Raw genomic sequence first — 17,362 nt, forward strand, 5'->3', positions numbered from 1 at the left:
ACAATTAGACATTCACCTTCTATTTATTTCAGTGCAGCTAAGCATTTAACCTACTTAAAAGCTGAAGGTTTTTCATTAAAATATAAATGCTTGTTTATCATTCATTCTATGCCACCTCCCCTGTATCCTACAAATTAGTCTATTATGAATGAAGAGATTAGTTAGTTTCAGAGAAAGGAGTAAACAGGAATGGTTTCTGTACAATCCTTCTAGACATGCAAAGATAAAAGATGGCTTTGCCACACAAAATAATCAGATACAAATAGCTGTTCAGAAGCAGCACACCTAAGGAGTCCTTTAATCAAATATTTAGGTTACCTGCCAAAAAGACCATGATCTCTTCAAAATGCAATGCGGATTAAAGTGTTATCTAACACAAGCAGAAAACTAACCTTGGAGTGGAAGTTTGAAATGTGTTCATCATAATTTTCATGTCTTTGGATAGAGAAACCAGCTTTTTCAGCTAGATTGCAAAACTGGTTTAAAGTATTCCCTCGGCGTGGGGCGAATACCATTGCTTTCCCCTAGAACGTTAAAAAGGAAATTCACACATTTTAAAACGGGAAGGCAACCAAACATAACAGACATTAGTCAAAGCATTTAATTGTACTGCTCTCAGGTAGAAAACTCATTTGTCTTTAGACGTCCACACAGCATGGGCATCCACAGTGAGAATAATTTCAAGGACAGATATACACCAAATAAGAAAAAAAAAGTCATTTAAATGGTGAGTTGCTATGTTTTATCATTTTCAAACAATGCATGTAATAAACAACATGGAACTCAACGCTGGTTTTCTGTACAATACATACCTCTCTTGGGTCCACTGGTTTAAACCATCAACTAGATTTTAGAATAATGGGTCCAGGGCAGTGCCACCCACCTTGCGACTCCTTAGCAGCTGCCGACACATCTGCAACACAGCTCCAGAGCATGTGGCCACAGATGCCTGTCAATGTTAGTTTATTGTGCCCTGGAAATTCAGTACCAAGAAATCCTCCACAGAGATAAGTAACCACAATGCATTTCAGTTCTGCCACCAGCCTTTTCTGTGACCATGCTGCCAGGGACAGAGCTACAGGATCTTGATTTCCAACTTCATTGAATCCTTCATAAGGGTCATCATTATGGTAAAACAGTCCCTCAAAGTTATTCAAGTGATTACTTTTTCTAAAAAAAAATTATTTATTTATTTATTTATTTATGGCTGCATTTGGGTCTTCATTGCTGCACGCGGGCTTTCTCTAGTTGCAGCGAGCGGAGGCTACTCTTCATTGCGGTGCGCGGGCTTCTCATTGCGAAGCACGCACTCTAGGCACGTGGTCTTCAGCAGTTGTGACACGCGGGCTCAGTAGTTGTGGCTCACGGGCTCTAGAGTGCAGGCTCAGTAGTTGTGGCACACGGGCTTAGTTGCTCCGCGGCATGTGGGATCTTCCCGGACAAGGGCTCGAACCCGTGTCCCCTGCATTGGCAGGCAGATTCTTAACCACTGCACCACCAGGGAAGTCCCTATCCCAGTTTCTTTTGAAAATTGGTTTACCATTCGTACCTGCCAACTGTCTATTGAGCATCTGGGACGTGGCAGACATTGGGATAAGTGCTCTATATACATCCTCTCCTTTAGTCTTCAAATAACCCAACAAGGTAGAGATTCTCAGCTGCATGTTACGGAATGCTCAGAAAGGTTGAATCACTGGCCAAGATGACACACCAGTAAATGACTGGAAACTGACCTGACTCCAATGCTAATGCTCTTTCCACTACACGACATTGCCTTCTTATTAGTAATAGTGATGACAATAATAAATAATAAAAGCTACCACTTTGCTAGGGGCTTCACAAGCCTTCCCTTTAATCCCCTCAACAGTTTTTGCAACAATGTTGTACGGTAGACGTTACATTTTACAGATGATTAAACACGCAGTGAAGGGTTTGAAGAAGAAGGAACCGTGTGGCAGGAAGGGGTCTGGACTTAAAGGGGATCTCCACCATAAAACACGGTGTCACCTCAGGAAAATCAGAAAAATAATGTCATAGAATTGCTGAACTAGAAGGGACCTTGGAGATGACGTGAGTCCAATCTCCTCATTTTTTCAGATAAGAAACTCAAGTTATCTTAGCTGACCCACTGAGTTTTCTCACCCATGAAGTGGGAAAAACAAAGCCTCCCTTGCCTTCCACCCCCGAGCCCGAGCAAGTTGTGAGGGTAAAACGAGGTATTGAACATGAAAATAATTTGAGAAACAAGTTTATATAGATGTAAGAAAGACTAGGAGCATCTACACCACCTAACAGTGCTATAAAAATTCTAGCAACTCCCTCTCCTTCTCTCTTCCCCTCATTTAGCTGCAAGAAAACACACTGATACACTGTCCTGGACATCAAGTGTGTTTTCATACTGTGTTACATAGACGTGTATACACTCAGGCACATAATTACAGCAGCACCAGTCATGCCAGTAAACTTAAGGTTCTGTCAGCTTTTCCAATATAAACTGCTATTTTCAGGCGGTTTTCAAACTTAGCAGCAAAAATTCATTTTGATGTGAAACTAGATATAATACATGGTCTCAGCAGGGGAGCAGAAGTCTCCATAAAAAAAAAGAGGGAACACTAGTAGGTCATTCTAGTATTTTCTAAGAGCTGACTCCCATTCTGGACTCTTGAATGATGGAAGTCATTTTATTTTAAAGTCACCTGCAAATATTGTCTTACCATTAAAATCAAAGAGTTGATTTTTAACAGCTATTATCTAAATTATATATCATAATGTTTACAGGACTAAGGGGTTGTGGTTGGGTTGATGTTTGCATTCACAAAACACATGCTGCCCTCACCCCAGCCCTTTGTTGGTTAGGGTGAGCTGTAAGGTGACTGCAATTGAGCTTGTGTCTCAGTTTACCTGTCCTTCTGTACCCACTGCACCTAAAACAGCCGCCTTTCCCCATCCCTCCCCACCCACTCTCCCTGCTCTAGTTGTGTCCTTAGCCCTCATCACCACTGGCACACATCATAACCTTGTTTGTTATTGCCCGTCTCCTCCAGCTAGAATGTATGCTCCATGACAATGGGATCTTCTAATGTTTTATTCACTGCATTTTCTCAGTGCCTAGCACAGAGTAGACGATCAATATTTGTCGAGAGAATAAACTAAATCTAGATATTGAATAATCTGAAAAACACAAGTCTCTGGGAATTCGAAGGCCACGTTCTATTGCTTATTCTTTAGAAAAGATTTTCTCCAAGAAGCTTTTACAGAGTCAGCGGCTATAATGGGATTTCAGAGGGCAGCTTTCTGTGCACAATACTGTCCCCACAAGAAAGAGAAAGAGCGAGCAGTAGTTTTAATCCTTAATTACTCAGTTATGAGTTTCAAAATGTTTTCTTTTTCATTTCGTTGAATGCAGACACCTTTGAGATGTGGATTAATATTTAGGAGGGACAATAGGACATCCTCCATTCATTCAATAAGCATCCACTGAGCCCTACTGAGTGCCAGCATCTGCCCCATAATGAACGGTTTTAGAAGCCCCCATATCCCCAGTGGAGGAGGACACTTTGTCTGGTACAGTCAGAGGAATACATCTTACAATTTAGGCTGCAAAAATCAGAACAAGAAAAAGAATATAGATTTCAAATTAGCCCATCACTTTAGAAACATTATTTTCAATTTACCAAAGCACAACTTTCTAAGCATTCACAGTCACCGAATCATTTTAAACTCAGAATGAACACTCAATTGAATGTAAAATTTTGACTGATGAGCAGAAATTTGAGAGAATTCATTTATCCCTGGAGAGGAGAGAGGAGTAGTTCCACAAAACAACAATGATATTGTTTACATCGTAAGCTCAGTTGTTATTTTGCTAGACTAATCTATACTCATATATTAAAGGGTGTGCACGTCTGGAAAAAATAAGTCTTCTTCAGACTTATTTTACAAGTAATATGCTATGCGTTTTTCATTTCCAGGCAATAAACTATTAAATACCAATTACATGTTTAAGCGTGTGTTTATTTTCTAACCATTTCTTTACCTGGTTTCTGAGATGCTGCCTTTGTCTGCTTTCTCCCTTACGTTTCCCTCAGTCTCTCAGTCCCCGACCCTGGCTTCTTTTTTTCCACCTGTTCTTTCATTGTCAGTAGTCCCCAGGGCTCTGCCTACTTTTTCTTCATGTTTTATACAGTTCTAGGCAACTGTACCGAAGTCCTCAACTTCAGCTATCAATTATGCATCAAAAACTCCCAAGTACATAACTGCAGCATTCACCATTGTCCAGGGCCCACACCCAGATTTTCAGGTGCCTACTAGAGCTCTCCATGGGGATGTTCTGAAAGTATCTTTAACCCATTCTGCCTAAAATGGAACTCAATATCCTTGGCCCAAACCTCTACACTTCCCAGGGCACTACCGACCAACCCATCCACCCATCGCTCTCTCTCTCTCTGTCTCTGTCTCTCTGTCTCTGTCTCTGTCTCTCTCTCTGTCTCTCTCTGTCTCTCTCTGTCTCTCTCTCTCTCTCTCACACACACACACACACACACACACACACACAGCTGAATACCTATTAAGTATGCCAAACAATTCTATACCCTTCACCTTCAAAATGAAACTGGAAACCAGGAAATCGTGACATTGCCTTTTAAAACCCTTGTACCTTATTCTATCCCCAGGGAGGCACTCCAGAAATGTTTGTTGAAGGGACCTGTCAGTGAACACCCATTCAGTTCCCTCTTTTCCATCTTTAGGCCTTCACTAGCTCCTAACTGAACAATTCTAGGTAGAAGTTGGTCCACGGTAGACCCATAAAGAGCCTTGCTGCTTTCAAGTTCTTTCTTATTCCAAACCAGCTTTTATGTTGGCCGGAGTGATCTTTCTAGGACCCATACACTGCTCAAAAATGGCTCTCTATCTCCATTTCAGTGGCTCTCTATGACCCACATAATAAAGTCCCATCTCTCCATCATCATGTTCTCAGCCTTTCTTAAAGTGGTACCCAAACTAACTCTTTTAACTTCATCCCTCACCCCTCCGCAACCCTAACCCCAAACCATACAGACACTCTCACACTCCAACCAGAGCAAACTCCTGCAAACACAACATGCTTTTTCGTACTCTCCACCTGTGAGCACTGTCCCCTCCACCAGGGATGCTACTTTCTAGTCTCCTTCCTCTGAGGCTTAGAATGGCCTTCTTACTATTCAAGAACAAAGTCAAATACTGCTGCCTCTACGGAACCCTTCCTTAGGCAGTTAGTTACTCTTCGTGCTGTATCCCTAGTGTTTACCATATAGCATTGTAATTCCAGGAGCTTGTGCATTAATCTGCCCTGGTAAACAGTGAGATGCTCAAAGTGCACATTATTCCTATCTATACCCCACAATCCCCAGCACAGTGCGAGGCTCAACAAATGTTTGTTGAATCAAGACGAGTTCAAATCTCGGAGCATCTCACGTTCTATAGAAGGTGTAAATTAGAAAAAAAATCACACAACAAATAAAAACAGCCCCAGGCCCTATAGGATCAAGTGCTGGGCTGTTATAAGCCATTTTGCACTGTCCACTGTAATTTCATCTGTGTGTATGTTACATCTCCATGACCACATTATAAATTCCTCAGGGGCAGAGACTCAGCACTGGATGAACAACTGGGTGGACTTCCAAGAAGAACTTCTAAGGGCTAGGCTCTTGTTCTGAGGGTCTTAAAAAACATCTGGGGACTCTCTATTCCTACACCTGGAGGGCCAGGTATGGTGGAACACAGGTCCTCACCAAGAACAGAGGAGGATTTGTTGGGCCTCTGACCCAGCAAGCAGACAGGAACCAACGGTCCTTCAGCACCATCTCAGTTCATGCCACTGAACCCACACTCACAGGGCACTTCCCTGAGATAAGCAAAAACAGAGGTTTGTACAGATGGGTGCAGAGGTGCTAGATTTTTTAAAAGGTGAGGAAATATGTCAGTAAAAAGAAAGTGCTCTTCTCAAATGAGAGTCCATGATTTACTTTTATAGCACGGCTGGCATGTAGTCAGGACTCCAGGAATTTGGCAGTCACTTAGGGCAGCTTCTACAGGAGGTTAAATGAATTCCACAGTGATAGCGAATTCTTGACAATGGTTAGCAGCTATAACAAGCTGGAGATCTGTCCATATTGCATCCCCATCCATCTCCGCATGGTCCTGAGTAAACTCACACTAACTGGCTTGGCTCCCCTCCTTCCACCCAAAGCCATTTCAGAGGAATATTAGTAGATGCCATTGGTTGCTTGTCACTTCTGGACTGAAATTCAACTTGTAGGCTTGTGTGGCTGTATTTTAAATTACATCTGGGTCCTCCGATATCAGACATGGCTGATGGTCTTTAAGGAACACAGCGATAGGGGGTTACCTGTCAGCAACAAGAAGCCACTCACCGGAGGGAAAAAGGTACGGGAGGGGAGGGACATGTTGTTTCTTGGAATGAGTAAGATGTGTGGTTTCATTCCTTTTTAAGATCTTTTCTTTTCTTCTTGTAAGTTTGCTAGAGAGTCCCTTGTAGCATTCTGGCAGGAGTCAGATGTTTTGACAGTGTCTCTCAACCAGTAAGTTGAGGGAAGTTTCCATCTGGGACAGGTAACAATCATTTCCTCCTGACATTTGGGGCTTCCTGTAATGACTTTCCGGGCATGGGTGCCCGTTTGCCCGAGGATCTAGGCTCAGCCCTGGGATCTGCTACTATTCCTGGTCAAGCCAGGAGCCCACCCTGGTGGCTAAGCTCTCTCTGAGGGCCACCTCATCCACGACCCCCAATATAAAAGCTGAAAAGCAAGGGGAACCCTCCCCTCCCTCTACTTTCTTTGCTTCTGGATCCTCTGACTCCAGACAGCAGAGCTGCCTTAGCTAGAAATCAAGGAACCATACTCCCCAGTAATGGCAGAAGCCATTTCTTCCCAAGCTTGACACCTGAACCTTTGTGTTGCAATGGTTTCATTCTGGCCACTTAGTATAATTTCTCTCACCTTCCTCGGTAGGGTTATCTGTACTAAAAAGTGTCATCTTCATCCAGGTAGACAATCCCCCGGACCTCTGCAGAGCCTGCAGCAGGTATGCAGGACACGGGTGCAGGGAACTGCAGCAGGCCCAGTTATGTGTAGGTATCGTCCAAGTCCAGGTCGAGAAAAAAAATTTTCCCCTCCTGCCAACCATTTCTCTGAAAACAGTTTTTGTGAAGAGCCCCCTATATTCTATACTCATCACAGCTGGAAAGTCTCCCTAATTCTTCAAGGTAATAAGAGTGAACACATTCATTCAGAGTCAATCATGTGCTAAAGCTTTCCAATGCACTGGCTTGTTTACTCCCCATTTTACAGATGAGAAACTGAGGCTCCGAGAGATGAATCCAGTAAGTGGCTAGGTAGTAAGAATGACAAGTTTTGTATGCAGGTATTTCTGACTCCACCCACTGATACTTTGCCTTCAGAAACTGGGCCCTCCTATGAATTCGAAGCATTTGGCCAAAGTGCAGTTTTTGCTGAGTACCCTGAGAACTTGTTTTCTCTCCATTGAGTCTGCTGAGCCCTGAATTACCAAGAACTCAGAATCCACCAGTGCACCTGCCCAGGTTGTTTCTCTGTGGGCCTCTCATGGCACCTTTAGCCTCTGGGCCACAAAACCAGGGAGGAGTGGTCTAGGCTCAAGAAAACATTACAGCATCTCAAATTGTAATAGACTAAAACCTTTAGTGTTATCTTAGTCTTGGACTGTGACTCCCACACACAGACACTCATCAGGGGGAGGTCCTTTGGAAGCAGGACAACAGCCCTGGGAGCTAAGAAGGAGAAGAGTGCAGTTATCCGCTGGGTGCCCCCGAGCTCTGGGAACCCTTCCAGCCCACTGGCATGGGATAGAGAGCTGCTGCTCTTCCCTGCTGAGTCCAGGTGACCCTTCCTGAGTCCGTCTGGGTGGGGGCCCAGGGAGTGCAAACGCCTTGCCTCCCCAGACCTCCCAATGGGGATGGGACCCCTGGGTGGGAACTTCAGTATGTCCATGTGCCATCCACAACTGGGATTCCCCCCTTAGGGTGGACCCCTGACCCCTTAGACTAGAACACCCCGCAGTCTGAGCAGGCCTGCAGGACAGGAGGGGCCTAAGCGAGGTCCCCTCCTCTCATTTTTAATGCTGCATTTTGATGCGGGCCCCTCTGATTTGGCCTCCCCACTCCTCACAGAGCATGAGTAAGTACTGCCCACTCCAGGGCCCTGCCTCATCCTTCTCCGAGTTAAGGGTGAGTATCAGCTGTCAGTAGGAGCACTGCTGTCCTCAGAGGAGGCCGCTGTGTGGAGCCCCACTTCAGACTAGGGGGAGCATCGTTCAGAGTTTAACAGGGTGCAGGAGAGCTGCTAGACATTCCAGTTCAATCTCCATGTAGATCTATTCATAGCTTGGGCAGTTTTCTCTTGTAAATCGTTCTCATGATTTACGATAGATCCTATGTAAATCATGCAAATCTGCTGCAAATAGGCTTTGAAGGGGTGTTGGTGATGAGTGAAGTACTGTTTGTGCGCTGTGAGATCCAGGAGTCCTTGAAATTGTGTTTACGTATGATAGTATTCTTAGAAGCCTTTACGTCCAAGAATCTCCGTCCCCTCTCTGAAAATCCTGATCTTGCAAATGCTCATGAGAACCACCTAAGGCTAATGGGGGGATGAAGAGGCCCCCAATTCCTTCTGCCCTCAACTTGGGCTGCTCACTCAACCACGACAGCTGCCATTAATATCTTGGCGCATGCCCCTTCCTTGCCTCCAGACCTATTACCCACCTCAGAGGGAATTGAGAAGGCCAATTTAATTGAATTGATTACCACTTACAAAGCTGTGGTTACTCCTCTGAGAGGGCTATTTAAAGTTTCTGAGGTATATAGAGATAACAAAATAGAAAGCAACAGTGTAAGGCAAAGGATGATTATCAAATTGCTCTGGGAACCTTCAATGTGAAAAAGATATAAAAGAAAGATTGAAAGGTATTAGTCTATAAGTCTCACTGAGGTCAGAAGACTAGAGCAAACCTTTTTTAAAAGAAGAGATAAAACTTTAGAAAATACTTCACACACACAGTATAGTCCTTTCTCAGATAAATGTGAGTTCCTGTCTTAGACTACTTTAACATTGTTAACCTATTTTAAATCCCTATGGAACAGCAAGAGTCTTACATAGTTATAAGATTTTTTTTTTTAATGCATGTGCTTTAAGCTTGTTTTCTTACTTTAAATAGATATATATTAACTCTCTGTTTAGGCTGCAGGACCTCCTAGCTTAGTATAACAGCCCCCAAAAATAAGAGTGGATAAAAACTCTGTAATTTACTCTCAGGCATAAATGGATACATAAATGTAAAAATGTGCACAATATTTTATGCCATGCTTGGCTTCATTGTGACCTAATGTTTATAATATGTAAATAATGGCTTCCTTTTAAAGCAAAGAACAGATTAATATACAGACTCATCTGAAGCCCCTTTATTGAATATAAACAGAAATAAAAAGAAAAATGTTGTTTTGCAATAAATACCCAATGACAAAGGTAACCATTGAAGGGATTTATAATGACAGAAGTCAACAGAAAACTTTCAATATCATACTTCTACTTTAATATGAAGATATTGTTATCAAAGGAAAAGACTCAAGAAATTCTTTGATAAAAATCATCTCACACTATCTTTGAAGTGGTTTCATTTATTTTACTACCCACTGTGTTCCTTATCAGAAGGCCAAGGGTAAGAAGTTCCCTAGTTATGATTAGGAAAGAATCTGATAGATCAGAAGACCCAATTGAAGTTGGACATAATAAGTATTAAAGTATTACATGACATTAATCCTGCCATTCCATTACTCTCTCCATCTTTGTGCACAGACTAATTATTCTGAAGCCAGTGTTCAGGAGAAAATAGAAACATACTTACCCTGGGCTGGAGTAATCTCTTTATTGCATCAACAAGGCTGGCTCTGTACTGGTCCAGAAACAGGCTGACATTGAGAAGAGAACAGAATCCAGATTAAACTGGGTTTTCAAGTCTAATGATACTAATGGAGATCAAGACTAATTACACATGTTAACCCAACACTAAAAAAGAGAAATGTTTCCTTCCATTCAAGTGTCTCACTGGAATAAACAAAAGATACTGTGGTCATTGTTATCCAACCAAAGTCAAGTCATCAACATGCGATGGGCCACGATTCAACACGACTGGCCATGTGTTAGTGTGAAAGGGACAATTTTTAAGCTGCTGTTTGGGGGAAATCATCTGGTGGAGATGAAGCTCTCCCCACACTTGTCTGTAGACCTGTGCCCTCTGCCCACTGAGGGTGCTGTGAGGCCACCCTCCAAAAACAAACCACCGGCCCTATTACACACCAACCACAAAACAGCTCTCAGGTGGTGATAGTTTTTAGTGACTAGCAACAGCACTGAGGTTAGAGCCAACAAGTGACCTAGGAGTAAACAAAGACCAGGTTTAGGCAGTGTGTCCCAGAGACCATGGCAACTCTGGATTTTCCCCCTTGATCTCCATGTTGATTTTTTTCCAGTTCATGTGATTTTTCATTTTTCTTTTCTGGTTTGAGAATTTCTCTTGTTGGTCTGTCACCTCTTTGGCTGGATCAGTCTGACCCTGTCTTCACCAGGCCTTATCTTGGAAGTTTAGGACAGAGTTTCCTTATCCAGGACTTGCAGGCTAGAACACTGGATGGCCTTGTGCATCAGCTATCCCATGAGGGGCCTAAGCAAAGCCTCTGCTCCCATTTTGAATGCTGTAGTTTGGTGTGGGTCCCTCTGATTTGGCCTCCCGCTCCCCAAACAGCATGGCTAATTACCACCTACTCTGGGGCCCTGCGTCGTCCTCCTCCGAGCTAAGGATGAGTATCAGCTGTCAGTGGGAGCGCTGCTGGTGGAGCCACACTTCAGACAAGGGGAGAGCATAGTTCAGGGTTTCCTAGGCTCTGGCTCTGACCTTTCTGCTATGTGACCTTGGGCAAGTCACTTCATCTGAGGCCTCAGTTTTCCTGTCAATGAGGGCCCACCTCTGTGGCTGCAGTGGGCATCAAATGAATGATATATGTCGGTTGATGAATATTTGTTGATGACCTGCTGTATACTAGGGGCTGTTTCAGGCCTTGGAGATAAGCTGTGAATAAGACGAAGTTCCCATCCTCAAGGAGCTTCCAGTCTGTATTCATTTCTGCGTCACTAGGTCTGGCCCAGCATACACACAGAGAGGAGGCTCAATGAAGAGTTACTTACTGCCTAACTGGCAGAACAACACAGTCTTTGAAATGCAGGAGCTTACGCAGGGTGGGTTTCAATGCCTCTAAAACAGGCTGTATGCACTCCTTCACTGGTCTTGCTAGGGAGGAATCAGCATTTAGGTAGGATGCTTCACCAGACCAGGTTCTCTCCTAAGTCTCTCACTTAAGAGGAGTGGGGAGAGCGGCTTTTTGTAGTTCTCAGTGCTTGGGTTTCACCATGACATGCTCAGTGGAAGTTTCTTCTATAAAGTTCTGCTTTGAGCAATGGAAAAAGAATCCTCTTAAGGTGAGCTAGAAGTGATCTCTAGAATGGGAAACTATCCATCAGGATAATCAGGATAACCTGATTATTACCCATGGGAAAATTTCTTATTGCTCCAGAAAACTATGCACTTAAATCTTAGAGCACAAAATGTGTCTAATTCGAATGCTACAAAAATTTGCCTTTTAGCCATATTCATCAGTGGTTAATAACCAGTAAGGATCGATAAGAAAGGAATCGAATTGTATTTAAGTGTTTTGAAATGTTCTCTTTAGGACTATATACCTTATTGTTTTGTGAGGTAATACTATCTTAAATGTTAATAATTAAGCATTTTAAAGAAGACTACCACTGTGAGAAAATACCTCTGTCAGTTACTTGGGTCCACAGGAGACCTGGCTGGTTGGGATACACAGCACCAGGCAAAACACCATTCTCAATTTATACCTGTGCATCCTAAGAGCTGGTAAGATTGTTAGAGATAAATAAACAACAACTTAAAAGCTGAGCTCAAAGCATAACCTTATAAGGGGAGCGGGAAATAGGAGTTTGGAATTAACATATACACACTGCTACATAAAAAAATAGATAAACAATAAGGACCTACTGTATAGCATAGGGAACTATACTCAACATCTTATAATAACCTATAATGGAAAAGAATCTGAAAAAGAATATATATATATGTATATATAAATAACTGAATCACTTTGCCGTACCCTCGAAACTAACACAACATTGTAAATTAACTATACTTCAGTTAAAAAAGCATAACCTAATATAGTACTATTTCTACTTAATGTTGGCAATGGTGACAAAAATGTTAACCTCACAGCTCACTAGAAAATGCAGCTTAACACAGAGCACACAATCAAAACACAGTTATTTGAAAGCTAATGCTGTCTACTCCATCACTGCAAGTCAAATTTCCCAAAAGTAATTTTTGTAGTTCTCTAATAGGTCTTTATTCCAAGCAAGCTCACCTTTATACCTAGCTCTGGTGCAGAATTTATAACGCTTAGTAGGATACATCCTATCAGCAATTTCAACATACTTTAGTGGGAGTGATATATAATCTCCTGAAAACTCACCCCTTAAATAAGTCCTAATGGGCTCAGAGAACAGCAGTAGCTTAAGTGGATCTATTAAAAAAGGCTGAGTGGGTCAGTGATTGGGGTGAAGATACCATTTCAACTCTCCCTTCAGTTACTGATCAGAATACATCGACAGTCGGCCTAGTTTGGCCATCAAACACACACACACACACACACACACACACACACACACACACACACACACACACACACACACACACACACACACACACACACACACACACACACACACACACACACACACACACACACACACACACACACACACACACACACACACACCCTCTATATAATTCACTTGTGGAATCAACGCTTGCCTTGTTCCACTGATCTGAATCACAGATTATACGACAAAGGAAAGGTGCCAGGCCATTTTCATCGCCTCCCTTAGAATCAGTCAGGATTTTCTGCAGAGCACAGACCAGCTCCAGCTCCTCTCATAGGGAAATTAATTAGTGCAGAGAACAAGGAGACATTTCTGTCAGCATCCACAAAGAGGAAGACCTCTATGTAATTTTCACGGTGAAATATGCTCAGTTACATTCACTGTTTTAGATTTAACTTTCAGCAGACGGAATGGCCTCTATCAGTCTTTAGCAACTGATTGCCGGGGAGCCGTATTCTGATCTCGCTTGGTGCCATCCCTTAGGTACGAGATCTTCTCTGGGACTGAGTTTCCTCAGGTGTGAGGTAAGAGGGCTGACTACATTTGGGTTAAAGGTCTTTTCAGGTGGAAAGGTCTGTGAGTTGTGATTTAGAACTACCTATGATCACAGCATCTGGAAGAAAACAAAGAAATCCTAGAGCCTATTTTGAGAAAAAAATTTTTTCTTCACAAAACCCCAACTTTTTGCATCATTTAAAGTAAACATGATAGAAAATAAAAACAATCCACTGTATATAGTTAGTATAAAAATGCTGGGAGAGCAAGTGAAGTGATGTACCTTCCCCATTTCTTCCCAACGTCTCAGGCTGGAGGCATGCAGATGTGGTGCACACCGTCCTGCAGACCTAGCTCCGTGTGTCTGGCTAGGGGTGGCTTCAGACTTGCTTTCCAAGCCTTTAGAGAATCCAAATGTGCAGAAACTATTTTTTTTTAATTTATTTACAGAATCATTTTTATTTTTGCAGAGCTACAGTAAACTGGAAAGCCATCAAACACTGAATGGAAGTGTTCACTGGATAAAAAGCATCTTACTACCAGACTCTCAGAATATTGTGATTGAACAGGAGTCTGGAAAGGCAGGTTTAAAATTAACAAGCACTCGCTATTCTAAACTCAGCAAGGACCGGGCTGGATTGCATTCCAGCAGAAAGGAACTCTTATATTAAATTCAACATTAAACAAGTCAACCAAGGAATTTAATAGGAGGGTTTTTTTCTATACCTGTGGTTAAATATTCTAATATTTTGATATTTGTCAACAGCATCCATTTGCAGGTATGACTGCACCTTGAGTTTTCCTTCTGTTTATTTCAAAGTTGACATTTTACAAGTTACTTAGGAACTGTTGAACCATGAAACTATATTTCATTGTCCAAAATGCTGAATGGTGAAATAACGACTAGCTTTCAGTGTGCCTCTTTATTCTATAATCTAGTTGAGCTACTAAATTTAGATGTGAACTAAGAGACTGTCTCTTCTGGGAAATGAGTTATTTCCCCCATTGCCTACAGGTTTATGAATGTTTGAATGTAAATATATGAATATCTGAATGATTTAACAACATAAACATATCGCTGCTCGTTGTAATCATGTGCATTTTACTTGAACCACAATGTGGGTTTGGAATAGGTTTGTGAATAGAGCTTGTTTTCATGTAAATGGGATCAAGCAGTACCACTGGTTAGCTATTCAGGGAAGCAGACAATGCCACCCTTGCTGGAAATGCTTCAGTAAGAATTTAATCCATGTACCTAATATTTGAACTCCAACTCTTGCTTCATATTCCTGTGGCCTAATCCAGATCTCATTGACTGACAAGGACTCAAGGATGGTGTGAGACTTAACGTGATCTATTTATGTGTGGCACCTATTTCTGGCACTGACTATTTCAGGTTTCATCTTGGAGGTAGTGTCTAAAGAGAGCTTTCTTTTCCTCCTCTGTGACATTCTTTAAAAAAAAAACATAGCAGCATGGTCTGCCTGCCTGCCTGCCTGCCCCTAGAAGCAGCATCCGTGCAATAACTCTGACAGAGAAACATCAATCCAACAGGACATAAAGAACACATGGAATCCTGGGCTTCCCTGCTATATGCACAACATGTATATTATGAACATCGTTGTACTTTCTAAGTTTCTGAACAGCTTACCCATCCCTGTGAATATGAAGACAGACCATTACCAAAGCATTTCTTTTGGAAATAGTATCAGCATCGCAGTGAGAGTGGCTTAATGTTTCACATTTACAAATGGGAAATTATAAACAGGCTGACATTCAGGCACTGACAACACCGGAGGAAAAGAAAACTTAACAATTCATGCATAGAAAAGCCATTTATAAAATGAAACTTGGTGTATTTAGTTCATTTGAATACATAAATTCTCAATAGTGACTAGATGTGTATTTATGTATATGGTATGTGTGTGTACGTATAACATTGTATTATTATGTTATGTATTTGTAATGAAAGGCTTAACTGAATATGCATTATGTATATCAGTTGTACAGGATCCTGTTGTTGGCTAGGGAAAAAAGACTATTTTTCAAACATGTTGTGTGGCTATTTTTAACCTAACTGAGAACATTAATCAGAAAAGAGCTTAAATCTGACTTCCTCTGCTTCCCTGGTACAAATAGGATGACATGGTGTGAGTGTCATAACACAAGGTATGACAGAGCCAGGCTGTTTTGACATTTGTGCAAAGGACAAAATTAACTTTAAATCTCTTGGCCAGACCTGACTTCCCCACAGAATCAGAGCCCATCCATGTGCGACCCTCGTCTAAACCTCCAAGATTCTACCCTTCTTCCCTCTTTCCGCTGCTCTCTGATCTGACTTTCATGCTTAATCTGATCTAATCCTTCCTGCATTATCTTCATCTGTGCAATGAAACCTGGAGAATCCTTTCTCATATTTGGTGAGGGACAGCATTTACTAAATTACTTGCTCAAATCATATGGTGAGGTTTTAGCTCCTTATTTTTGATTAGATGAGGGGCTGTAATATTGAGACACAATATCAATGATTAGTCAAAAATCTGCTTCTCTCTTTTTCTGGAAAAAGGTTTTCTGAAACTGGGTGCAGAGAGACTAAAATGGCCATGAAAAACTAGAAAATCTCAACTAAGAACAGAAGAAAATATTTATGTTTCCTTGACAAGTATTTTTCAGAAGAAAACAGAAAGCAAGTCTAATTTCATTGACTTAGGTGAAAGTTAGCCACTGAAAATCTTATTAAATAATAATTTAAAATAAAGACTTCCTGAAAACTTCATTGCATTCATTCAACTCTTACATAAGGAAAGTGTTCTCTGGGTTATGGATCTTGTGTTTGGGTTTATCAGTATAATAGAACTTCTTTAGAATCTGAACTTGTGTTTTCAAATCCATAGTGTCATTTTAAAAATCATGATAAAACTACAAATAAGATTTTACCCTTAACAGGAAAAATACTTGTGAATTGTCAATATTTCTCATATTATTATTCAATACACGAAGAAAATACATAAGATTAGTTGAAATCATTATTAAGGTTTGATACATATTTATCCTGTAACTTAGGATCAGACTTTCATTAACAATAAGTAGACTGGGCTAAAAGAGAAGACTAAATATCTAATGTAAATTATTTTTAAAAGGCAGGCATCTCACAGAGATTTTACTATTATTATTTGCATAACAATAAAATGTAATTTTATAATTCTTGTTTTATGTATAATTAAATATCATAATTGAAGACATTGAAAATACTAGATAGCAAACATACATTTTAAGAAAAGCTATTTCCCTAAAGATATTTCACAGATATGTTTATACGCTGGAGTGTATATGTGTGCAAACACACATACATATATATATTCCCTTATATCAATAGTCAGATCTCTCCTAAGAAGTAAGCTAATTGAGCTGTTTGTGTTGATAAACTCCTTTTTCTCCAGACTATTCCTCTCCGAGCCATAATTATTTGCAATTTGCCTAAGTCGTCCATTTACTGATACGTCAAGCATGAAACAGAGGCAATTCCAGAAAATGGAAATGCTTCTCAAAATCAATCTTTGGGAAATAATGTGGTAGAAGTTACTGTGTGATAGAAGACTACCTTATAACTGTCACATGGAGATGAATGTTAATTTGTTGAGGTTAAGGCAGCTTTGTGCCTCATTTGTTGACTTTGCTTTGCCGTCAGCAAAGCAGCACAGCCCAATTACTCCAGCAAAGCTATTTTTTCTAACAGGAGTTTTATGATTTTTATGTACTTACCAGTCAGCACACATAACAATGTCAAAATGTCCTTCCAGTTGAGAGACATCTGTCTCATTATCCCATCGTAAAACGCTTGAGAAGAAAAAGATTTTAAAAATTATACTTAGGGTTTTTTTTTTTAACTTTTGATTTTGAGCTATTAACATTATTTTTTGTGGCACTTGAAATTATTTAAAAGGTATATACAAATTATTTCAAAAGGCATAATAAAAAAAACTAGGCATGTAACTGTCTGTTCCATATTTTATTTAGTCTTCAGATCTAGAAGAGGAAGAATTCTC

At 41.0% G+C, this 17,362-nt stretch overlaps 1 protein-coding gene across 2 annotated transcripts in view; it reads right to left on the minus strand.

Moving 5' to 3' along the window:
- CAMKMT (calmodulin-lysine N-methyltransferase) overlaps window positions 1-17,362 on the minus strand; it is a 397,264-nt gene that overhangs the window by 8,495 nt on the left and 371,407 nt on the right. For both annotated transcript variants that reach the window (XM_060026700.1, XM_060026701.1), the window contains exons 8-10: window positions 17,079-17,153; window positions 9,937-10,000; window positions 393-524 (exon numbers count right to left, since the gene is read on the minus strand). In XM_060026700.1, coding sequence (XP_059882683.1) covers window positions 393-524; window positions 9,937-10,000; window positions 17,079-17,153 — 271 coding nt within the window. The remainder of the gene's footprint in view (window positions 1-392; window positions 525-9,936; window positions 10,001-17,078; window positions 17,154-17,362) is intronic.

This window comes from Delphinus delphis, chromosome 12, assembly GCF_949987515.2.
Source record: "Delphinus delphis chromosome 12, mDelDel1.2, whole genome shotgun sequence".
Lineage (NCBI taxonomy): Eukaryota > Metazoa > Chordata > Mammalia > Artiodactyla > Delphinidae > Delphinus > Delphinus delphis.